The 25222-nt window shown below is 48.9% G+C and overlaps 1 protein-coding gene and 1 pseudogene across 1 annotated transcript; one reads left to right on the top strand and one right to left on the bottom strand.

Annotated features, from left to right (window-relative positions):
• The first annotated feature begins 13049 nt into the window (after window positions 1–13049).
• On the top strand, window positions 13050–17814 carry LOC125521545 (annotated as a pseudogene).
• A 250-nt stretch (window positions 17815–18064) lies between these two features.
• On the bottom strand, window positions 18065–24296 carry LOC125521544 (toMV susceptible protein tm-1(GCR26)). Its single transcript, XM_048686606.1, has 9 exons — window positions 24066–24296; window positions 22589–23239; window positions 22190–22396; window positions 20914–21129; window positions 20599–20821; window positions 19313–19560; window positions 19046–19224; window positions 18530–18783; window positions 18065–18440 (listed from the first exon to the last, which is right to left on the bottom strand). The coding sequence occupies exons 1-9, from the start codon at window positions 24168–24170 to the stop codon at window positions 18289–18291; spliced, it is 2235 nt and encodes a 744-aa protein (XP_048542563.1). The 5' UTR covers window positions 24171–24296; the 3' UTR covers window positions 18065–18288.
• Window positions 24297–25222: the final 926 nt, after the last annotated feature.

Here is a 25222-nt window from a genome sequence, read left to right as displayed (position 1 = left end):
CTACGGTCGGTGACGGGTCACTCATCATCTTTTGGGAGGACCGTTGGATAGATGGAATGCGAGTGGAAGATGTAGCGCCACTAATATATGCTGGAGTCCCACGACGAGCAAGGGAAGGCAGGAGGCTCCAAGATGCGTTGTTGATAGGACCTTGGGTGAACGATGTACGCCCTAACCTAAATTTCGAGGCTCTACAACATACTTGCACCTGTGGCAGCAGCTACAAGCTATCCGGCTGAGGGATGGAACGCCAGTGTGTTGTCATGGGCTTGGGAAAGGGATGAAAAATAGTCAGTTCGATCGGCATATGCCTCCAAGTTCGTAGGGAGAGATGTGATGCCAACCGCGGACTTCACGTGGAAGTCGAGAGCTCCCCTTCGATGTCGATTCTTTTTGTGGATTGCCATGAAAAACTGGTGTTGAACTTCGGATCGCCTTGCACGTAGGGGCCTCCCCCATCATGACACCTGCCCGTTTTGCGCACAGGAGGAAGAAACCATGGAGCACATATTGTTGACATGTGGCTTTGCAAGGACCAATTGGTGGACTCCATGCACGACCATTGCTAAACCAGAGTGGACACCGACGACGCAAGGCAGACTAGCGGATTGGTGTGCAAGCAAGCCAAATGAGCTTCGGGCCTTCACCATGCTAACGCTCTAGGAATTATGGAAGCATAGGAATTCCATAGTCTTCGAGGGTGTTTCCCCCTCGTTCGAGGCTATCATCGAGAGGATTGCAAACGAAGTGTCAGCTTGGTACCGAGCTGGACAGCTCAAGGGTGACTGGGACAGGATAATGACAGAGCTCTGCTGGTGGGCGAGACTTGAGTAATACATTGTAGGCAACTAGAGTGGACTTGTAAGCTATATGCTTAGGGTGTGGCGTTGGTTGATGTTCTTGTTTTGTTGTAACATCAACCGTGGACTAGGGTTATGTACCCATCCCCTTTCTATATAATATGATACGTACACGCGTGTGTATTCGAGAAAAAAGAATGTTGAGAGAGATTTTTGGGCTCAATATCCTCCACATGATGGAGGACAAAGACAAGTAGATGGTACCTACCATTGAAGGTTCGAGAACTCATTGTTGTTGACAAGGATAATGCTAGCTTGATGATAGTCCAGTTCCATCCACGTCGCTAACATGGTCACCGACATAAAAGCATGCGAAGGTTGTTTGCCCCTTGCGGTCAGTCACTACCGCTTCACCTTTCCTTAACTATGTAATTCTGATTAGAGACATAGGCGAGTATTTTGGACTTCCAAATTTTCACAAGGGGATATATATAACCACATCATGTGCGACACACATGCCAACTTGCATGCATCTTTCCCATATGGAATGACCATGTAGGTACTATAGATGGCCAAATAAAGTTTAGAGCGTATACACTCTCAAAAGACGAAATTAACCCTAGTTTGGTACTAGTGTTTCTTGGCCCCAAAGGGGTTTGGATTGGAGGAGGGATTTTGTGATCCCCTCCCCTTCACGCAGTCCCCTTCGGCTTCCTTTTTTTATATTTTTAGACTTGTTGAGTTGTGCGCTTAGCAGAATCTTGGTGCTGGGGAACGCAGTAATTTCAAAAAAATTCCTACGCACACGCAAGATCATGGTGATGCATAGCAACGAGAGAGGAGAGTGTTGTCTACGTACCCTCGTAGACTGTAAGCGGAAGCGTTATGACAACACGGTTGATGTAGTTATACGTCTTCACGATCGACCGATCCTAATACCGAAAGTATGGCACCTCCGCGATCTGCACACGTTCGGCTCAGTGAAGTCCCATGAACTCACGATCCAGCAGAGTGTCGAGGGAGAGTTTCGTCAGCACGACGGCGTAATGATGGTGATGATGATGCTACCGGAATAGGGCTTCGCCTAAGCACCGATACGATATGACCGAGGTGGATTATGGTGGGGGGGCACCGCACACGGCTAAGAGATCAATGATCAACTTGTGTGTCTATGGGGTGCCCCCTCCCCCGTATATAAAGGAGTGGAGGAGGGGGGAGGGTCGGCCCTCTATGGCACGCCCTGGAGGAGTCCTACACCCTTCGGAGTAGGATTCCCCCCTTCCCTAGTTGGACTAGGAGAGAAGGACGGGGGAGAGAGGGAGGAAGGAAAGGGGGGCGCCGCCCCCCTTCCTAGTCCAATTCGGACTAGAGGGGGAGGAGGCGCGCGTCCTTCCCTGGCTGCCTCTCTCTCTCTCCACTAAAGCCCATTAGGGCCCATATACTCCTCGGGGGGTTCCGGTAACCCCACGGTACTCCGGTATATGCCCGAACTCACTCGAAACCTTTCCGATGTCCAAACATAGGCTTCTAATATATCGATCTTTATGTCTCGACCATTTCGAGACTCCTCGTCATGCCCGTGATCACATCCGGGACTCCGAACAACCTTCGGTTCATCAAAACACATAAACTCATAATACCGATCGTCACCGAACGTTAAGCGTGCGGACCCTACGGGTTCAAGAACTATGTAGACATGATCGAGACATGTCTCCGGTCAATAACCAATAGCGGAACCTAGATGTTCATATTGGCTCCCACATATTCTACGAATATCTTTATCGGTCAAACCGCATAAAGGCATACGTTGTTCCCTTTGTCATCGGTATGTTACTTGCCCGAGATTCGATGGTCGGTATCTCAATACCTAGTTCAATCTCGTTACCGGCAAGTCTCTTTACTCATTCCGTAATGCATCATGCCACAACTAACTCATTAGTCACATTGCTTGCAAGGCTTATATTGATGTGCATTACCGAGAGGGCCCAAAGATACCTCTCCGACAATCGGAGTGACAAATCCTAATCTCGAGCTATGCCAACTCAACAAACACCATATGAGGCACCTGTAGAGCACCTTTATAATCACACAGTTACGTTGTGACGTTTGGTAGCACACAAAGTGTTCCTATGGTATTCGAGAGTTGCATGATCTCATAGTCATAGGAACATGTATAAGTTATGGAGAAAGCAATAGCAACAAACTAAACGGTCATCGTGCTAAGCTAACGGAATGGGTCAAGTCAATCACATCATTCTCTAATGATGTGATCCCGTTAATCAAATGACAACTCATGTCTATGGCTAGGAAACTTAACCATCTTTGATTCAACGAGCTAGTCAAGTAGAGGCATACTAGTGACATTCTGTTTGTCTATGTATTCACACATGTACTAAGTTTCCGGTTAATACAATTCTAGCATGAATAATAAACATTTATCATGATATAAGGAACTATAAATAACAACTTTATTATTGCCTCTAGGGCATATTTCCTTCACTTGGTACTTCTTGTTGTGTGACTTGGATGTGTGTGTTCTGGACTAGTCCGTGTATGTGTGTTCTTGGCGGTTTGCTTTATTTATAAAGCGGGGCAATAGCCTTTTTCGGTAATATACTAGTTTTTTTGTAGCATACTGATTTCCACTAGAATCTGAGGTTTTCTTCAAGGGTATACGTCAATGAATTTTCTTTGCTCCAACAGATAACATTTTTTCCTTCCAACCACTGATTTTCATGATAATATGATCAATCAGATACCGGAAACAATCAATTTTGTCCAAACCCGTATTGGTTGGCAAACCTAAATATCTGTCATTAAGGACTTCAGTCGTGATATTCTGGGTGGTATACATCAGGGATTTCTCAATTTAAACCGATCAATTTGTGTAATGTGTATCTGTGTAATGTGGTGTACAAGATTTGTCGGACTTCGGGTTCTGGCAGACCCTTAAGGTTCGAACTTTGGGGTGCGCGCGAAGATTACGTCTTCTACCTCTCCGTCTCGCAAGGATCTAGACTACTGAAAGAACTGCACAAGAGACACAAGGTTTATACTGGTTCGGGCCACCGTTGTGGTGTAATACCCTACTCCAGTGTGTGGTGGGTGGATTGCCTCTTGGGGCTGATGATGATGAACAATACAAGGGAGAACAGCCTCGCAAGGGTCTGCTCTTGGCTGGGGCGATGAACTACTGGGAGGAGTTCAGTCACCTTTCTCTCTCTCTCTCTATGCTTCCAACCTCTCTATCGAGCCTCCCCTTCCTTTTTTCCAACCCCTTGCTCTGTGGGCGGCTGGTCCTATTTATAGAGGCCCTGGTCCTCTTCCCAAATATTGAGCGGGAAGGGAGCCAACAATGGCGGGCTAATTTGAAGGGGGACAACAAGTGTCAGCTATCCTGACAAAAGTAGTCTTCGCCTACGCAAAGCTCTGGTGATGACGCCGTCTTGGGCTCCACGGTGACCTCCATCTCGTAGTCCTCCTGGTCTTGGTCTTGTTGCACCGAAATGGCAACCTTTGCCTGATGCCTCGGTACTCCGTGGCTGCGCTTGCTCCCTTTGCACCAAAGAGGAAAGGAGGACGCTGCGCGGGCTGGCACCCGCCTGGCGCCCTGAGTCATCATGGCTTGCGTCACGGGTACCTCGCGAGGTACCCCGCCTTGATTTCTCCACCTCCTCGTGAGCCAGCCAGATGATGCCGCGCCTGAGGAAGCTCCACGTCGTCCGCCCCGCGAGGCTTGGCCCCTCGCGAGGGTCTTGAGTCTTGTGTTGGTGAAGATGGGCCGTGCCGGGCCCCCTTTGAGCCACGCCGCAGGCCGCAGGCAGGCAAGTCTAGGGACCCCCGTTCCTAGAACGCCGACAGTAGCCCCCGGGCCCAAGGCGCGTCCGGACTTGGCCGTGCTGAGAGGCGAAAGGGCAAGGGCGAAGCGCCGCGGGCCCTAACAGCCTGCAGCCTTGGGCGCCGCGTGGCGGTTGATTGAACGTGGGCGTCTCCACTTCCCCATGGCGCCTCGGCAACTGCACGGATTGGACAAGTCCCTGCATGCAAAGTGGGTCATAATTACCTGCGATCGTGGGGGCCGTTGGTTGACCATCGCCAGCCATAAGTACGGGCCGGCGCGCGCCCTTTCAGTTCATCCCCCCTTGCTTCTCCTTTTTCTTCATGGCCCCGTCGAGGAGGTTCCCGGCCGCCGAGAAGGGGAAGGCTTGCCGGTTTGAGCCCGCCTCTCCCCCACCCAAGCGCGGCCGAGGGCGCCCTCGCAAGCATCCTGTGGCCACCACGGTGGCTCCCTGCGGCCGTGGAGGCGATCTTCGGCATGGCGACGGGCGGATTGCTGCGGCCGGGGGGTGCGCTCCGGCTGCGCGTCCTCCCAGGCCGCGCGTTCGTGTTGCTGAAGCGCTGCCGGAGTTCGTCGTGTGGTCGGCGGAGCCGACTAACACCCGGCTCCCACTTCCTCGCTTCCTCCTCGGCGAGCTCCCGGCCGGCGCCCCGGGCGGCCTCTGGCTCCAGGCCGACGGCTGCGGCAGCCGGGCCTCATGGGTCTCCCTGGAGGTCTCCGCGGCCGGGAGCCTGTCCCTGGCCCGAGGTTGGCAGACGTTTGCCCGTGCGCGTGGCCTGAGCCGTCGGTGCACCCTACACTTCAAGTTCGACGGCGACGCCACCCTCTACGTCAGGGTGTTCGGGGAAGATGGTCGCCGCGCAGGGTGTTGCCCCGAGGGTGACGACCGCGGCTGGGAACCCAGCTCCGGCGATGATGGAGGGAGCAGCGCTCGCGCGGCTGGCGGCGTTCGGGGTTCCTCAAGCTTCTCCGGTTCTTCTTCAGGCGGCGACTCCTCTAGCGGTTGCAGCGATCAGCCTCCACGCCGTCGTGTCTGCTTGGGGGGTGGCAACGTGTCCGCACGCCGCCGCGCCCTGGTGAAGCGCGAGAGGGAGTCCGCCTGAGCTCCAGAGGCAGCTCGGGCCTTCCCCGCGGGCTGGTGTGAGGCGAGCCGCACCGGATTTGTTCTTCCTTTTCCCTTTTTCCTACGTAACAAAGACAATAGTGCGGAGCCTCGCGGGGCGTGTTTGGGTTATCACTGTTAATCATCGTTTTGCTTTCGTTACCGTTCCTTCCGGCTATGTGCCCGAGCGTGGATAGTTCCCGACCCCGGCCGTGAGGGGGGCGACCGACCTAGGCCCTTTGTTTGTGTCGCGGTGCCCGTGGGGCACGGACTGGAGGGGTGCTCCTGTAAGGGGCCCAGGTCGCGAACTCTTTGAATGACTAGGATAGGAACGCTCGCGAGGGCGCTCAACTGCCCCCCCCCTTCGCAAGGCCTTGCGCAAAAGAAATCGAGGCAGGAGAGTGAAAAGCCGAAGAATCGCAAGCCAAAGATGGCAACAACTTCAATAAAACTTCAAATGCAAACAAACAATCCAACTGCGGAAAGCAAATGAAAAAGCCGCGTCCGGCACCTAATCTAGTGTTCGACGTCTTCTCACCAGCGCGGAGCTAAGTGCTGCCACTGGGCGTGGGAGGGAGCCCCAGGGCCTGAGGCCGGCGCTCCTGAGACTCCGGGGCGTGTACAGCCCCACTCATTATTACGTGAGAGTGTCACGGGCGGCGAGCTTCACAGGCGTTGGCCTTCTTCACAGGCTCCAGGCCTTTCTTCTTAGGGGAAACGAGCTTCACAGGCATTCGCCTTCTTCACAGGCTCCGGGCCTTTCTTCTTAGGGGAAACGAGCTTCACAGGCATTCGCCTTCTTCACAGGCTCCGGGCCTTTTCCAAAAAGGATGATCTTCACAGGCGTTCGCCTTCTTCATAAGCTCTGGGCCTTTTCCAAAGAGGATGATCTTCACAGGCGTTCGCCTTCTTCATAGGCTCTGGGCCTTTTCCAAAGAGGATGATCTTCACAGGCGTTCGCCTTCTTCACAGGCTCTGGGCCTTTTCCAAAACGCGATAGCTTCACAGGCACTCGCCTTGCTTCACAGGCTCTGGGCCTTTTCCAAAACGCGATAGCTTCATAGGCACTCGCCTTGCTTCACAGGCTCTGGGCCTTTTCAAGGGTAGAACCTCCGGAGGTGCTGGATGTTCCATGCATTCTGGATTGGCACTCCCTCCTGAGTCTCCAAGCGCGCGAAGCCGGGCCTAGAAACATGAACAACCTTGAACGGGCCCTCCCACATGGGAGAGAGCTTGTGCAGTCCCTCCCTGGAGAGAACCCGCATGAGCACGAGGTCTCCTACCTCGAGAGTCCTGTGATGGATGTTGCGGCAGTGATATCGCCGCAGCGCTTGCTGGTACCTCGCCGCTCGCAGCGCGGCTTCTCGGTGACGTTCCTCCCCCAACACGAGGTCCATCCCCCGCATGGCGTCCTGCTGCGCCTCGTCGAACGCCAGGACCATCGCGGAGCGACGTCTGACCTCGTGAGGGAGGACCGCTTCCGCTCCGTAGACCAGGAAGAACGGGGTCTCTCCAGTCGGTTTGGTCGCGGTGGTGCAGATGGACCATAGCACGGACTGAAGCTCGTCGTACCAACCTCTGCCACAAGCCTCCAGCTTCTTCTTGAACGTCCTGTTCTTGAGGCCCCTCAGGACCTCCGCGTTGGCTCGCTCGGCCTGGCCGTTGCTTCGGGGGTGCGCCACTGAGGCGTAGCATATCTGCGTTCCAAGGTTAGCACAGTATGTTTTGAAGAGGTTACTGGTGAACTGCGAACCGTTGTCCGTGATGATGCGATTCGGCACCCCGAACCGGCTCACGATGCCCTTGATGAACTTGATCGCGGAACCCGCGGGAATGGTGCAGACAGCCTCTACTTCAGCCCACTTGGTGAATTTATCCATGGCGACGTAGAGGTAGCGGTAGCCCCCTGGTGCCCGAGGAAACGGGCCCAAGATGTCCAGCCCCCAGACTGCGAATGGCCACGAAAGGGGGATAGTCTGCAAGCCTCCTGCTGGCTGGTGGATCTGCTTGGCGTGGAACTGGCAGGCTTCATAAGCTTTCACTAGTTCCACGGCGTCGTTGAGCGCGTGGGCCAATAAAACCCACTGCGGAACGCCTTGCCGACGAGGGTCCATGATGATGAATGATGTCCGCAGTCCCCGCCGTGTATATCTTCCAGTAGTTCCTTCCCTTGCTCCCTGGAGATGCAGCGCAGGGATACACCGTTTGGTCGCTTCCGGTAGAGCTCTCCGTCTTTGATGCAGTATGCCGTGGCCTGGCGTGCCACTCGCTCCGCTTCCTCCTCCTTCTCCGGCAAGGTCCCTTGCGTTAAGTAGCTCCGGAGCTCCATGATCCAACATCCCTCCTGAGGCTCCATCATCAGGAGCAGGCGCGCCCCTGAGGCCGGGCCACAGGTCGGAGCTCCCGAGACAGGTGGTTGGGGGAGCTCCTCCCAGGGCTGAGCCGTGTTTGATAACGACGGCAGAGCTGAGGGCTTGAAGAGCCGCTCCTCGAAAACGCCAGGCTCCTGGGGTAACCGTCTGGACGCACGTTTGGCGATGTCGTCGGCCTCCTGATTGGTGCCACGGGGCACATGCTGCAACTCCAACCCCCAGAATTGCTTCTCCATCCTGCGGACTTCCGCAAGATAGGCTTCCATGTGCTCATCCTTCGGCTCGTACACCTTGTTGGAGAAATTGACAAGGAGCTGCGAATCGCCCTTGATGGTGAGGCATTTCACTCCCAGGGCGGCCGCAGCCTTCAAGCCCGCTATTAAACCTTCATACTCCGCTATGTTGTTGGAGACCTTTTCGCCTTGCTGGAAGCAGAGTTGCACGACGTAATAGAGCTTGTCCTGTGTGGGCGATATAAGCACCGCCCCAGCTCCAGCGCCATGCCTGGAGAACGCCCCATCGAAGTACATGACCCAGCCTTCTGGCGCCTCACTTCCCGGGGATAGGGACCGATCCTCATCGGCCTTGAGGCCTGGCGCCTCCATCCACTCTGCCACAAAATCCGCCAACACTGCCCCCTTGATGACCCTGGTCGTGCTGAATTCGAGCTGAAACGCTTGCAGTTCTATGTTCCACTCAGCGACCCTTCCAGCTGAATTAGGGCTCCTGAGCACTCTCTCCAGGGGGTATGATGAGACGACCTTGATGGGGTGACCCTAAAAATAGTGCCGCAGCTTGCGCGAAGCCACCAGTAGCGCGAAGAGGAGTTTCTGAGGCATGGGGTACCGTGCTCTTGCATCCCGCAGCACTGTGCTGACGAAGTACACTGGGTGTTCAATGAGGCGGAGTGCGTCAGTGCTGGTGGCTCCTTCCGGAGCCCGTGGCGCCTCTTGAGGCAATGAGGCCTCCTGAGACTGGCCATCTGGAAGAGGGGCCTCTTCCACCTCTGGTGCGCCCCTCTGCGGCGGCTGATCCTCCTCAGCCGCGGTGGCGGTTTCTGTTGGCCTTCCTTGTCTCTGCTCTTCCTTGTCCCGGGCTGCTGCCGTGGTTTTGATTCGGCGCTCCTCTCTGACTGCCACCAAGGCTGCGCTGGCGGAGTAGGGAGTGGCGGCGAGGTAAAGCACCGGGGGCTCCTGAGGGCGCGGAGCCACCATGACCGGTGGGCTGGTCAGGTATCTCTTGAGATCCTGGAACGCCTTGTCGGCCTCTTCAGTCCACTCGAATGGCCCCTTTTTCTTCATTAGCTGGAAGAAGGGCAGGGCTTGTTCTCCCAACTTGGAGATGAAGCGCCCTAGCGCGGTCACGCGCCCCGTGAGCTTCTGCATTTCTCTGAGAGTCTTTGGCGGGCTCATGTCTTCCACCGCCTTGACCTTCTCTGGGTTAGCCTCGATGCCTCGGTGGGACACGAGGAAACCCAAGAGCTTGCCCAAGGGGACTCCGAACACACACTTCTCTGCGTTGAGCCGTAGGTTCACTGCATTGAGGCTCGCGAAGGTTTCCTCCAAGTCCTGTATCAAGGTCCCGGCCTCCCGAGACTTTACCATAATGTCATCGACGTAAATTTCAACATTCTTCCCGAGCTGCGGGCCCAAGGTGATGTGCATCAACCGCTGAAAGATCGCCCCTGCGTTACGCAGCCCGAATGGCATGCACGTGTAGCAGTATACCCCACACGGGGTTAGGAAGGATGTCTTGTCGACGTCTTCTACCGCCATCTTGATCTGGTGATACCCGGAGAAGGCATCCAGGAAGCATAACAGGTCGCATTCCGCAGTGGAATCGACGATCTGGTCGATGCGGGGGAGCGGGAACGGATCTTGCGGGCATGCTTTGTTGAGGTTGGTGAAGTCGACACACATACGCTCCTTCCCTCCCTTCTTTGGCATAACGACAGGGTTGGCCAACCAATCTGGGTATCGGACCTCGCGGATGACCCCAGCGGCTTCTAATTTGCGGGTCTCTTGGACGACGAAGGCCTGCTTTTCTGTGGACTGCCGCCTGGCCTTCTGCTTCACAGGGCGCACGTTGGGGCACACGTTGAGGTGATGCTCAATTACACTCCTGGGGATCCCTGCCAACTGGTCCGGTTCTCAAGCGAATACCTTCTTGTTTGCGCGCAGGAACCCGACCAGGGCCTCCTCCTACTTGGGTTTGAGGTGGGCGCCTATGGTGAAAGTGGCGTCGGTGGATCCGTCCTCATCGACGGGTATCTGCTTGGTTTCTGCCTTGTCTTGGGTGAACAACTAATTCTTCTTGGCGGGTGCAGCCCCCTTGGGCCCGGGGGTCTCCAAGTCGGTGGGCTGTGCCGACGCCGCCGTCTTGAAGGCGAGCTTGAGCGCCCGCAGCACGTCCCCGGTGTCTCCGTGCACAGTGAGGACACCGCTGCTCCCGGGCATCTTCATGAGGTTGTACGTCGGGTGCGTCGTGGCCATGAATTGGGCCAGCGCTGGGTAGCCGAGGATGGCGTTGTAGGGGAGGCCGATGGGGGCGATGTCGAAGTCAACCAGCTCTGTGCGGAAGTTGTCGTAGGTGCCGAAGGTCACTGGGAGCCGGATCTGCCCCAAGGAACTGGACGACTTGCCCCCAATGCCCGAGAAGGGCCGGCTGGGTTGCAGCCATTCCAGGGGTATGCGGAGGAGGTTGAAGGCCTCGACCGAGAACACGCTGAGGCCCGCGCCGCCGTCAACGAGGGTTCTGGTGACGGCCACCTGGCAGATGGTGGGGGTGCACAGCATGGGGAGCGCGCCCGAGCAGGCCGAGTTGGAGGGGTGGTCCTCCGAGCTGAAGGTCAGGCCGGTCTCGGGCACCGCCCGATCTAGGGGAGCCCCCTGCCGCGTGGAAGTGGCGCTGACCCGGCGGACGAACGGCTTGACGTGGTGACTTGTGGGCGGTGCCTGCGAGCCGCCCAGGAGGGCCACGACGACCGGGGGTGTTGGTGTAGCGCGATGGGACGGCACAGGAGAGGCCCCTGCGGCGCGGACGAGCTCGGGGGCAGCCCGGCGCTCCGTGCGGGCTCGTCGAGCGTCAGACATGAGCGTGATGGTCGGAGGAGAACGGAGCGGTGGAAGACGAATTCCGGCGCACCCCTACCTGGCGCGCCAAATGTCGGATTTCGGGTTTCGACAGACCCTTAAGGTTCGAACTCTGGGGTGCGCGCGAAGATTACGTCTTCTACCTCTCCGTCTCGCAAGGATCTAGACTACTGAAAGAACTGCACAAGAGACACAAGGTTTATACTGGTTCGGGCCACCGTTGTGGTGTAATACCCTACTCTAGTGTGTGGTGGGTGGATTGCCTCTTGGGGCTGATGATGATGAACAATATAAGGGAGAACAGCCTCGCGAGGGTCTGCTCTTGGCTGGGGCGATGAACTGCTGGGAGGAGTTCAGTCACCTTTCTCTCTCTCTATGCTTCCAACCTCTCTATCGAGCCTCCCCTTCCTTTTTTCCAACCCCTTGCTCTGTGGGCGGCTGGTCCTATTTATAGAGGCCCTGGTCCTCTTCCCAAATATTGAGCGGGAAAGGAGCCAACAATGGCGGGCTAATTTGAAGGAGGACAGCAAGTGTCAGCTATCCTGACAAAAGTAGTCTTCGCCTGCGCAAAGCTCTGGTGATGACGCCGTCTTGGGCTCCACGGTGACCTCCATCTCGTAGTCCTCCTGGTCTTGGTCTTGTTGCACCGAAATGGCAATCTTTGCCTGATGCCTCGGTACTCCGCGGCTGCGCTTGCTCCCTTTGCACCAAAGAGGAAAGGAGGACGCTGCGCGGGCTGGCACCCGCCTGGCGCCCTGAGTCGTCATGGCTTGCGTCACGGGCACCTCACGAGGTACCCCGCCTTGATTTCTCCGCCTCCTCGTGAGCCAGCCTGACGAGGCCGCGCCTGAGGAAGCTCCACGTCGTCCGCCCCGCGAGGCTTGGCCCCTCGCGAGGGTCTTGAGTCTTGTGTTGGTGAAGATGGGCCGTGCCGGGCCCCCTTTGAGCCAAGCCGCAGGCCGCAGGCAGGCAAGTTTGGGGACCCCCGCTCCCAGAACGCCGACAAGATTGTTGCAAAAAAAGTGGATACTCGTTTGAAGGATTTTTCTGCTAGAGAATATTAGTCCAACTCAAAGTGCTTTGTGACTGGAAGAATAATTACAAACAATGCTTTACTGGCTTATGAGTGCTTTCATACAATTAAAAACAAGAGAGAAGGCAAGGAGGGTTTGTGTACTATCAAACTTGGTATGCATTGTTGATATGATTGAGTGGTCTTTCTTAAAGGGGATTATGTTGAAACTTGGCTTTCAGAAGAATTGAGTCAATTTTTACTATGTAATGTGTATTCACAGTTAAATACCAAGTCCGATTTAACATGCAACAAAGTGAGGATTTCAAACCTACAAGAGGTTTAATGCATGGAAATCCTTTATTTCCTTATTTATATTTGTTATGCGCGGAGGGTCGGACTACTTTCTTACGCATGCTGACGAGAATGAAAATATTTCTAGAGCAAATGTTTGCAAAGATGTCCTTGCTATCACCAATCTTCACTCTTCTGAGGACTTGTTATCCTCATGCCAGCTAATTTTTACGATGCCAAGTCTCTGAAATCAGTTGTGGATTCTTACTATGCCGCTTTGGGGCAACTGGTAAATGTTGATAAGTCCAACATCTTTTTCAGTTTCTAGAGAACCTGCCATGTCAGAATTTATACTAGCGTGCTGAAGGACTTTGTATTATTCCATGATTTGGATACAAACATACTTGTTTTCTTAAAAAGGCCAAAAATTTCTCTAAAAACCAGTTCCAACCCTATGTTCATATCCATTTTAGCACATTGTGCAATTTTCATTTGGTTCAGGACTCTATTGTAAAAAACACCTGCTGAGAACGCAAGCGAATTGCTACATCCACCTTCACCATTCAACACCGAATTCCGCTCTCAAAACCCCAACGCCCCCAAAACGGCGAACGCTCCGTACCGCATTCTCGGCGTCATCGTCGTCGCCATGGCGGGCGCCGGCGGCAGGAGCAGGGAGCGGCTCACGTCGCGCGCGGAGGAGGCTGCGGGGGGCAAGCGGCGGAGGCAGAGGTGGGAGGTGGAGTTCGCGCGCTACTTCGCGAAGCCGCGGCGCGCCCCCTCGACGCCGCCGCCCCCCGGCCTCCGCTACATATCCCGCGGCAAGCAACTCCACCAGGGCACCTGGCTCCTGGCCGCCTCCCCCGCCGCCCTCTGCATCTCTCGCCCCACCCACTCCTTCGCCGCCCGCGTCCTCACCGTCTCCATCGGCGACGTCGTCTACGTCCGTACCGCGCCGACCCCCTTCCCCCCTCCTCTTTCATTTTCGAATGCGTTGCTACATGTTTGTTTGCTTGCCCTCTAGCTAAGCATGTTTGATGATCGCATTCGAAAAATGCTTGTTACTGCTGGGGTTAAGGTTTTTTCCGTGCGCCGACCCATTTCTGCTGAATTAGTTGGTTCCAGAACTTTCTGCTCTTAGTTGGTTTGGTTCTAAAACTCAGAGGATGCTGGTTCCGAGCGCACGCATGGGTCGACCTGTGCACATGTGTAATTTGGCAGCTCTAAGATTGTTGCATTAGATCGAGCGGTTGGTGACCCAGGCACCCAGCATTGCTCTTCCATGTGTTGGTGCTCTGATATTGATTCGTTTCAAGAGTTTGCGATATGGACTGTGTGTCTGTGCATTGTGTTGGAGCGTAAATAATACTTTTAATCATGGTTGTTTGTTGGCTAGCACTTTGACTGTGACAACATTGCTAGACAGGATCATAGCCAGTTAACCACCTCTGGCTCTCAGTTGATTTTCCTCACGTTTGAAATAAAATACGCATGTAGAACTGATTGATGCCCCAAAGGTTACCCAAACAATTATTCAGTGTTTGTGAGATTATGCTGTGTTGTATTTTGTTCGATTTAATGTCGTTTTCCTCAATTATTGCTGTTCACATTTGTTTATTTTGTCGTAGCCAACCATGATGCTGCATCTTTTCATGTAGTATAGTTTTTCGTCATATTTTCGTATAATTGCATCGATCGTTGTATTATGCGCAATTATATTCGTTGTGCATCAGTTTTACTATTTTAGTTTAGGACCTTTTGGTTCTACATGGAAACCTACAAATGTGCTGCATCTTATAGTTCTATTTGGAAATAATGAATTACTCCACAATGCTAGAAAGGTGATGCGAGTGGAAGGCCAACAATGAATGCTCACAAAGGTGGAAGAACTCTCTGCATGGGTGTTACCCAGTAGTTCTCACTTTCATGTCACCGAACTGCTACACGTGGAGGAAAACACATAATACCTTGAATCATTTATGGACTTTGGTCAGAGCAAGATTGGTATTCATTGCATTATGGCCCCTAATAATGTATATAAGGGGCAACCCTGGAAATTCCTTAAGTTGAAAGTTTGAACTGAATTGTGTCGGCTGAACAATTTCATGGTTGCATGTGGTATTGACGTATTGTGTTCATACCTAAGTACTGCTCATCTGCCCACAAATTCTCCCACTGCTATTTTTTTTTACAATTCTTGATCTAATATTATTTGATAGAAGTTATGGAGGTTGGAGAAATGAGGATACGCTGCGAACTTGAACGCAATGTTCATTTCTGTTTCGTCATACATTCTCTTTTCTGTCCGAACAACTCAACGCTGAGGTCTATTTTCATGGCACAGGAGGAGCACTATGTGTCTATCCTCAACTTCTCATGGCCACAGGTTGCATGCGTGACAGAGTGCCCAGTTAGAGGGAGCAGGGTGGTGTTCGTGAGCTTTTGTGATAGGTCCAAACAGGCATGTTTCCTTGCATCGCTAAATGTGATTCTGATGACTGATTAGTTGAATGAAAAGGAATTTCTTTGTTGTAAATTGCTCACATGGATGCTTCTACACGCAAAATTACTTAGAACACATTTCTATTGGCAAAATTTATATACCACCGATTTCTCTGCAGGTCCAGAAGTTTGCTGTACGTTTCACTCGCCTCAGTGATGCAGAATCATTCTTGAATAGTGTGAAGGTGCAATTTCCTATCCTTCTCTTATCTTCAGATGCTGTTCATATGTGGCTCAGCACAGTTATGTATGTCTCTGGAGACAATTCCGCATGCCATGCATACAAACTTCTTTCTTGTATTTGTGTTCATTGGAATGCTCTCTTGTGTTTTATGATTTCTGTCTCTGTATCCAGTGGCTTGCTAATACTGTAGTACTGTTGTGACACCTTTTCATTTTATGTGCTTATTTTGCATGTGAACTTACTGGATAAGATAAACATGTTTTATCTTGTACATAAAAAATAATCTGAAGCAGTTTTAGATTCACAATAAATAAAATACTAGTAGAGGTTGATCAACAACCTTGAAAATGCTCACGACCATTTCTGAAGTACTATTTAATTTGCACTTTTCTTGAAGGATTTTATTTATTTCTTTATCGATGGTATACAGCGCCTCCCTGCTTGCCTGCTTTAATGTGTGAACAGGAGTACCATAATGGACTGGATAAGACTATTTAGGATGCTTTTCAGATTTTCACATACTGACTACGTGTTACTGAATTTCGCTTATTTTTGTTGATCACTTTGTTGTGTGGTACTTTACTTATGCCATAGCAGTGGTGCTAGTTACTATCTCTGCCCAATTTAGAATGCATTGGTGCAAGTTTGCTTACATGGGAGTCGAGTAATAATATTTACTACTGTGTTAGCTTAGATTTTCTCAAGAGTGATAGAGCAAGTAAAAATAAGTATTACTGTATTAGGCATGATTTTCCTTTCACTTTGTAAAGTATTATGTTCTCTCAAACACGAAATGCATTTGTTTGATGGACTTTAAAGGAACTCTCAAGCAACACCATGGATATCATGCCATCTGGAAGCGACTATATGTGTGAGCATGAAGATTCATCATCATCTGAATATATTCCTTCTAATGGACTTCAATACAGGTAATAAGTAAAGAAAATGATCACGTCTGTAGCTTGCGGGAATACTTCCTTTGCTAACATCATATTCTATGCCTAGGCCTGATGAAGCGGTAAGCTTTGAGGAGCCAACTTCTGATCACAGGACAGATGCACCTGCTGTTGGCTACCACATGGAACCAGATCAGCCTGTTCTTCAATCTCCCATTGCTACAAATATCAATAGCATCTGCTCTGGTTTTCCTGAGGGTTACTCTGGCTTCCCTGAGGGTTACTCTGGTTTCCCTGAGGGTTACTCTGGTTCAGTTAAAATTGAGAGAGGTCGGCAAATCATGATAGGATAAATTGACATTGAAACCACAAATATCTTCATTTTGAATTTTGCTGGTCCATTATCAATAACTGTTCACACATGTAACACAGATGGAGGACCCTTTCCAGCAACTATAACTAACTGATCATGCTCCTGAAAAGGTAATGCTTGGTTATTTGTAAATCCCACAAGTGGTCTCCAAGGAAATTTTCTTAATATTTGCAAATTTTGCAGGCCTACATACTGGACACTCGGCTTGATGGTACAGATAATTTTATTACATTGCTACTTTTTTTTGTGATGGTTTCATTCCATCTTTTTCTGACCTGTCAGCAATGCTTGTTGCTACTGCAGCTGCCGGTGGAAATTCGGTTGCTGATAAAGGAAAGGGTGCTGGTAAAGAGATTGATGTTAGTGACGTAACACGTGATATTTTGGCAGGGATAGAGGTATGTTGCTTGTCAAAATTGTTCTGCCTTGGTTGTTCTTAAAGCCTCCAAACCAACTTGTATGTCCTAACATGCTCTGTTTTACTTTTACTGCTGTAGACATATGTGGGGGATGACTCTTTTCATGGTATGTTTTCTCTCCTTCCCATGGGAATATTCTTGCACATTAGTATGCTTGATAAATAACTGCCTTTCTTAGGCTGTTACTGACACATGCCAATTTGAAAACCTATTCCATGTATTTTTATTTATGTTAACTGAACCTCGTTTCACACACTTGTATTGATTAAGTACTGTTGCTTTCCCTAGATATGCTGTCCAAGCTCGACAAAGCCATTGATGAACTGGGTGGTGACATGTTGCTTGCCCCTTGAACGCCGCTGGAAGGCCTTACTTGCCTCTGACAATGTGTACAAATGTAATGGTAGTTCGCGTAGTATGCCTAGTATCCGTGTCAGGTCTGCTCCTAAAAGAAACACCTAAGATTATCCTTTATAGCTACAGTCCAGATGATAGCATTGTGGGATTAGCAAGCAATATGCTGCATGCTTTCTCCAATGTACTCCCTCCGTTCCAAAATAGATGACTCAACTTTGTACTAACTTTGTATTAAAGTTAATATAAAGTTGAGTCATTTATTTTGGAACGGAGGGAGTAGCACGTAGCATGGTCATCAGTGGCGTAGCTAGGGGGTGGCCAGGGTGGTCCATGGACCACCCTGGAATTTCCCCATAGCTTGTATATAGTGTAGTAAAAAAATATTTCTTTGAAAATAAATAAACTTATGTAAATATTTCTATTGATGGACCACCCTGATTTATTGGGCTGGCTACGCCACTGATGGTCATACTTCGACAGTTGACGAATTATTAATCCAGAAGCTTTAGGCCTGGGCGTCCTTACTGTTTCTGTAAGCTTGCTATTTCAAATTGAGGGTACGCTCTTTGTGTATCTGTGTCGCGCGTTCTGTCATGCTGTTGCCTTTATGTGTGCCTGAGTACGGAATTTCTGGACTTATGGGGAGCCTCTCATATTTTTATATTTTTTAGGGTAGAGCTTCTCATAGCTGCTTATTACCCAATGTTATTGGAGCGATTTTGTTTAGCATGAAACACATGGGCTCATTAGCTGGTCTAAGGAAGGGCAAAAGGTTATTCGGTTAACTGGGTTAGTGAAAAACATTGATGGGCATCCTGTAATGTATGACCGCCTGGAAAAGATCATATCTCATTGATGGGCATCCTGTAATGCATGACCGCCTGGACCAACGAGACGGCATGCCACATCACACACCCTATAGTTTCGTCGGTATCTTTTATTATATGTTCAAACGCACAAGGCACCTTCAGTAACAATTTACATGTGACAACAGCCTGACGAACGCCGGGCGCGCTTCATCCGCCCACCTGGTAAAGCCACCGAACCTCATTTCAGAGACATGCGTTTGTACTCCCTCATGGTGTTTGTGATGGCCTGCTCAACCGGCAGCCTCTCCATGCTCGAGGCGCCGTAGAATCCATGGACCCGGTTCGTGTTCTTCAGGACAAACTCCGCCTCTCGGGGCCCTGATATGGGACCTGATGGTGGAATTGTGCATCAGAATCACATGATTTATCAAGACACCATATCTGTTACTTGAGGTCTGCATGAAGCAGAGACTGCTTACCTCCATGGCAGAGAACGATGATGTCAGGGTTGACGCCGACCGCGGCATCGGCAATGGCTTGAACCCGGACAATGCTGTCATCTAATGTGGCGGCCGTCTTTGCGCCGATCGATCCAGCTGTTGTGAGGCCCATATGCGCGACTACAATGTGCGCTCCGGCCTTGGCCATGGCAGCGCCTTCTTCTGGATTGAAAGCATACGGGGTCGTCAGGAAACCCATGCTGTGAGCCCTTGAGATCATCTCCACTTCCATGCTGGCAAAAGACCAAGATCAATTTAACATAATTTCTTTGAACACACACTCAAATGCGGTTAGCAAGATTTCAGAATTCAGACATGCAAATCTTGCCCTCAGCAGAAAACTAAATAAGGAAACTAACCATTACGATTTATGAAGTCACTGAAACAGAATCCATATCCTACATTCAGCCCAGAATTTTTCATATGCATATTATGTCCATGCCATGGCATGGATAACACATGTATCCGAAAAATAAGGATGTGGTGAATCAATACCTGTAGCCCATTCCAGTTTCTTCCAAGTTCCGTCTGAAGTTCCCATCAAACAGACCAACCGTAGGAAAATTTTGGACACCACAAAATCCAATGGCTTCTAGCTGTTTAAGAAAGTAATCCATTCTACGAAATGGATCAGTAGCGCAAACCCCAGCAAGAACAGGAACTTCTTTAACGACCTAAATTAGCACCTCATTAACTTCCAGCTATACTCAAGTCAGATAATAGAAAAACAAAAGAATGAACCCCACTACTAAAAAAACTTACAGGCAACACTTCATTGGCCATCTCAAGTACAATTGCATTTGCGTCAGCAAATGGTAGGAGCCCTGCTAATGAGCCCCTTCCAGCCATACGAAACCTCCCGGAATTGTACAACACAATCAGATCAACCCCACCAGCTTCTTCGAACTTCGCGGATATGCCCGTACCAGCACCGGCTCCAATTACAGGAATACCCTCACCGATTTGTTGCTTTAACTTATGTAGTATTGACTTTGTTTTTTGCAAAGTTTCTGTCATCATTGAAGAGTGAGCAATTAGAATCATTAGGGTATAGAATTGTGTCAATAGATCTCAAGAACTGAAATGAATGACGAACGCCCTTTAACATGTCATGCCAAACAAGGAGACAATGAGCTGAAAATAAAATTATGAAATTTATGTAACTTGTGTGGTATCACGTGAGGGTTCGGAATGCTTATTATGCCCTAGAATCTAATGCCAAACTTCTGACCTTTGACAGTTATTTCATCCGTGCACACGGGTACTATAATGTGTAAGATCATTAGAGTTTTGACATTACCCCTTTGTAAAATCATACTGTACTGCAAATAGACTAAAACTTAGCGCACTTACTAACAGCTGGAGTTAATCCTAATTTGTCAGCGAACACGTGAGGTGACACCGAACATTTCTGATTTGGCGCAGTAGAGAGGTAATAGGTGACAATAGCAAGTATTTTGTGGTTGATATCATAAAGGTTAGGCATGTACGCCGAGCTTGTCCCATGTGCATGTTGAGCTCATCCCCAGCTACGTTGAGTTTCTTCAGGACTACATGAATCCTTTGGAACACAATGAAATCTCTTTGAATAGAGACTTCTGTTCCCAAGTCAGAATTGTGCCTAAGTGCTGGCACCATTTCTGTGCGCCCTTGGGCCAGTGCTTGCGGTCTTCGCCAAGACAACCCCACAATAATTACATGATACTAAGATTAGAGAAAGGTGGACAACATCAAACGGTGAAGCGTACTACAGATGCTTGAAGCACAGCCCCAAAGGAGTTGTCACTCACAACTATCTTGACCTCTTGGATCATTGGAGACACAAAAATTGTGACAAGCCTAGGTATGAAGCATGAGAACAAAAACGAAATAAGAACTTCACCCTGAAGGATTTTCTGTAAGGTGGCATAGCAGATAACAAGGTACATACCAGATAACCTTCCACGATTTTTTTGTAAGAAACTAAAACAAGTGATTCAATAAACAGTCTGTTTGTGTGGGCATAATAAAATTTGAGCGCATAAGATGGGAACAGAATCACCGCTAACCTGGTCTTGCATCAGGGAAATCCACTGGGGGTCTCCATATGATAGAACTATCTGAAGTCTTCTGTCCTGAAGAAGATTCCTTTTCATTTGTGTCTTGCTTTGGTAGGACCATGTTGTTTTTCTGAGTTATGGCACTAGAGGCCTTTATATCCATACTCAAGAATGCATCCACCAAGGCATTGGCAAATTCAGGATCGTTTATATGATAAGGAAGCAGCTTCAGCTGTCAACAAGCCAATCAGCTTAGTTCATTCGATGACCCTTTCTATTCATATTCTAGCGATGCAACTAACATATTATGTAACATGAAGAAACCTGTCTGTTCTCAGTTTTGACAAGACGAGTATTTAACTCATCCAATAGTGCAGATGTAGCCTCAGGATCATAAAACGGCATTCCAGGTGCATCAATTGCAGAGATGCCCTTCTGTGGAAGGCAAACAGTAACTGTAGATAAAGACTTGTTCAGCTTGTCAGCAATAAACTGAGCAAATTTCTTGTTCTCCTCCACGGTCGTCCGCATCAACGAAATCTGAAAGAATTACATGGTCTTTTACTCACCGCAAGAAAATTAGGAAATGTGAAATCCTCATAAATAAAGGCACATAAAGTACATACTTGTAAGGTAATAATTACAGCTTGCATGTAACAGATGGATTTTCTCAACTGAATATGGCGATTCTAATCCTAATCTTATTAGGACTCAAACAGGTGTGGTACCCCGAGGAATCCTACTAGGACACGTAGTCTACTTGCTTTAGAAGAGGACAAGTGGGAGCCTATATAAACTCTTGAGGAGATGGCCAGATGATCTCAATGCAAGCAATTGCGCAAATCAAATCAAGGTCCAAGAAACAGAGGATTAGATGCTATGTTCGATTAGCTCAATAGTCTTTTATAGAGACAGGATCCAAGGGTCCCAAAAGGTCTGAGAGGGTTGTGGAGAATGGAGAGTGACAATCCGTTGTACTCTTCTGAGGTCATGCTCTTGTGCTTGAAAAATTCGCGGCCAGCTTTGCCATTTTTTCTCGTTTGCGTAATTTGGCCGTGGTCAATATTTCGGTATGCTCTATCACATTCATGTACCCTGTGCGCACTCATGCCGAATCTCACAAATTTGGATCACATTCGTGGGCAGTGCATAAGAAGAGTATTCAAGTATAACGATAGATCTGTCTTTAAAGATAAGATACTGTTTTAGGGATAGGTTGGGTTGTTAGAGATAGTGTTTGACTAGACTATGTCTCGTCTATGGATTTACTTGTTAGAGACTCTTGTTTAGAAGGACACGTGTTGTTAGAGACACCTGTTTTTTTAAAAATGTGAATTCTTCCTTCATCCTACCCCTCTCTTATATATCTACCAATCTATGTACATATATCCACAACCTTACTCTTGGTACCATAATAGCATTGTCTGTAATGATATCCTAGCATATTAATCTGGTAAACATATCACTGTGCTAACCTAACAATATATTTATGATTCAGTATTCATAGCAAATATATACATCATAAATAAAATTTGGCAAAGACCAAGTAAATTTAGGAAGCAAAACAAGGTCCAAAATAGGAAAATATGCTATGTGTAACCTGTTCATTATGTATGTGGATCTTTCTGTCTGAGAAAGCAGCAGGTATTGTATCATGAGCTCCAAAGTTAACCATATCCAAGGCCCCAACACTGAGAACCAGAGGGATCTTTTTATCTATAACCGCATCAAACCTGGTCTCATCACATGCCATGATACCTCCAACAATGTAATCTGCAACTTCTGTAGTTGTTATGTCCAATACACCCTACATGCAACCAAATGGAAGTAAGATGAAAAACTCTACAGACAGTAAATTAACACCAGTGGAGTTTCTGTCTGGCAATGAGTTTACCATCAGAGTTCAGGAACTGAAAAACATAGTTTCCACAAGAACAAAATCTTATAGAAAAATAGACAAGGGCAAAACCGTACAAAACCACATGAAAGTATTAATTACCTGTATGAAACCACCTCTAACTAGTTCTTCCATTGCTTTGCCTCCGACACCAGTGGCATGGAATACAAGCGTCTCATACCCTTCTTTGTTCAGTCTATCTTTGACCGCATTTGCACATTGTGTGGTAACACCAAACATTGTAATTCCAACAGTCAGCTTTGTGTCTGTTTCATCTGATTCACTGGAAGCCATTAATATCCCACATACCAATCCGGCAACAGCTGAAGCAGCATTCGACAATATAACACGGCTGACACTGTTTATTCCACATATGTCAACAACTGAAGGAAACAATACCAAGTCAGATGTTCCAACATAGGGTGCAGTATTGCCACTAGCAACAGTGGATACAATAAGCTTAGGCACTCCAAGTGGTAGGGATCTTAGAGCAGGGGCAATTAGTGCGGTTCCTCCACTTCCTCCTAGGCCAACAGCAGCAACCAGGGTGCCGGCCTCATATCTGTTTTTCAGAAAGCTCTGAAGGGCCTTTGACATAAGCGCAATCGCTTCACCTCTGTCATCTGGAAGATCTTGCTGGCTGGAATCCGGATGGCATGAGAGAACTGTATCTCTTGCAATAACTGCAATATCTTTAGAATCTTGTGTTGGTACTGTTTTAGTTGTGGAGACATCCACTATGCTTACTTTAACCTACCATTTCAATAGACCACATGTTATGCTCGAGTTAACAAAACAAATAATAAACCTACAGGGCAACTCCAAGGGTGCACTACACACAGGTGCACATAAAGATGTGTCCTGCTTCAGCAGTTTGGATGCTCCAATGTTTAACCACGACAAGAATTATGGAACGTAGGGAGTAGCAATTGTTGATACTTGGCGAATGATTGTCTATTACTGAGAGTAGACGATCGATATTTAAGGCTATTGTATGTGGATAACACAAATTAATGAAGGACTCATGTACTCTGAGCCTTAAGCAGGAAATGTACTTTGGTGAAAGTTGCATAAGAACTCCTTGAGCAAAACATTAGACATGGCATCTGTTGTCACCTGTTCAATAAGCAGCCACAGGGAATTTCCATAGGCTAAAAACGCAACACAACTGCTAAACCGGAAGAGCGCATGATCACATGATTTCGTTAAACTTCAAATCTAGAAGCATCGCTCTTTTTATGATATGGCAATCCCAGAATTACCAACCGGAAATATAATAACTAGTTCCAAGAACACAAGATGAGAAATAGCATAATCCATATGTTACCCTGCTACTGTAGTTCCCAATGCTATGACGCAGTTTGCACGTTCAGAGAAGGAACTCCGGTTTCTGCGTTCAGTGAAGGAATACTCCCTCAAAACTGCACTGTAGTTATAGTAGTTTCTAAAGTAGGTGACGCCAAATGCGTGTTCACCCATTCTGGACGATCGCTTCAAGCATACGAATGGATAGCTGAACTCCTCACCTAGTTGCAGGCGGGGACGAGAAGATAGGCGGACAGTGTAAGTGTAGCAGTACCTTTGGGGCGGAGGCGGAGGCGGCGAGGCTGGAGCGGAGGCGAGTGGCGAGGAAGAGCAGCTCCTCCAGCTTGGTGTCGGCCGTCCCGATGCAGAGCACCTCCATTGCCGACGCCTCGGAGCAGAGATCGGGAGCTCAGCAGGGGGAACCGCGACGGATGGAGGGATGGGTGGATCATGGCCCATGGGTTGGTGCGTGTATGTAGCTAGGCTGGTAGTGGGGACGGGCAAACAGTGGAAGTGAGGTGTGTTGACTTGCATTCCATTTCCATAGCGGTGTCGTGTGCCCCGCTGCCGGCGCCACGTTGGGCACGCTGGTGCTGGGGCCTGATTTGGGATCGGATTGCGATTCTCCGATCTGCACGGCTGGCGATTTGCTGCGTGGTAGAGCATCTCTGCCTTTCCCCTAAACTCCTACTAATTATTTTTTCTAGGAGTAGTACATATTGACGGGCTTGCAAAACTTTACTCCCCAAACCTTTTTCTATTCATATTCATCTGTTTACATAATAACATAAATAAAGTATATAAAGATTTTATTTATGCCCGGCAAGTTGTTGCGGAATCAGTTGCAATTATTTCAATGAGATTTGGTGGTGTGAAACATTATCTTTTATATTAACAATAAGGGCATCTCCAACGCCGATCATCAAATCGCTCGTAAATGTCTGAATTCCCACAAATCAGAAGAAAACGTGGACGAGCTTCCTACCATCGATCAAATTAGGCATCATAAGGCCAATCTGAATTTCTTAGGATTTTACCATGGCTAGAAGTATGGTTGGTAGTGCAAGTGGCAAAAATGCACTTTACATAGGTTATGAAGAAAAATAATTTTAGGCATCAAGGTTGGGGCCGAAATTTGTACAGAGTTCTTATATGGCATATGAAAGCTACCATGGGTGTTTGATCTGGTCTAGAAATATAAGCTCTAGTACAAAGGTGTGTTTTGGCTAATTTGGAAGGTTATAAAGGAAGGGTATTTCATAGGATGATCTTGGGGCTGAAACCTTTACCAAAGATCAACATTGGTATAAAAATGCTATACTGAATTATGAGAATTTTGACAGGGCCATAGATATGGTTTATAAATTTTCCCCCCAAGAAGGGCAGGAAATAAAAGAATTTAAAAAATGAAATATATTGATCAAGGTTGGC

The sequence above is a fragment of the Triticum urartu genome, chromosome 7, assembly GCF_003073215.2.
Source record: "Triticum urartu cultivar G1812 chromosome 7, Tu2.1, whole genome shotgun sequence".
NCBI lineage: Eukaryota > Viridiplantae > Streptophyta > Magnoliopsida > Poales > Poaceae > Triticum > Triticum urartu.
Note: the sequence above shows the minus strand (reverse complement) of the source record. Positions and strands in the feature narration are given on the sequence as shown.

Excerpts from the sequence above, each read along its gene's own strand:
- LOC125521544 (XM_048686606.1), bottom strand. The coding sequence starts at position 24,170 with ATGGAGGTGCTCTGCATCGGGACGGCCGACACCAAGCTGGAGGAGCTG. Across the intron at positions 23,240-24,065 it reads CCTCCGCCTCCGCCCCAAAG|GTTAAAGTAAGCATAGTGGA; the intron begins GTACTGCTACAC and ends TTGAAATGGTAG. Across the intron at positions 20,822-20,913 it reads TCAAAACTGAGAACAGACAG|CTGAAGCTGCTTCCTTATCA; the intron begins GTTTCTTCATGT and ends GCTTGTTGACAG.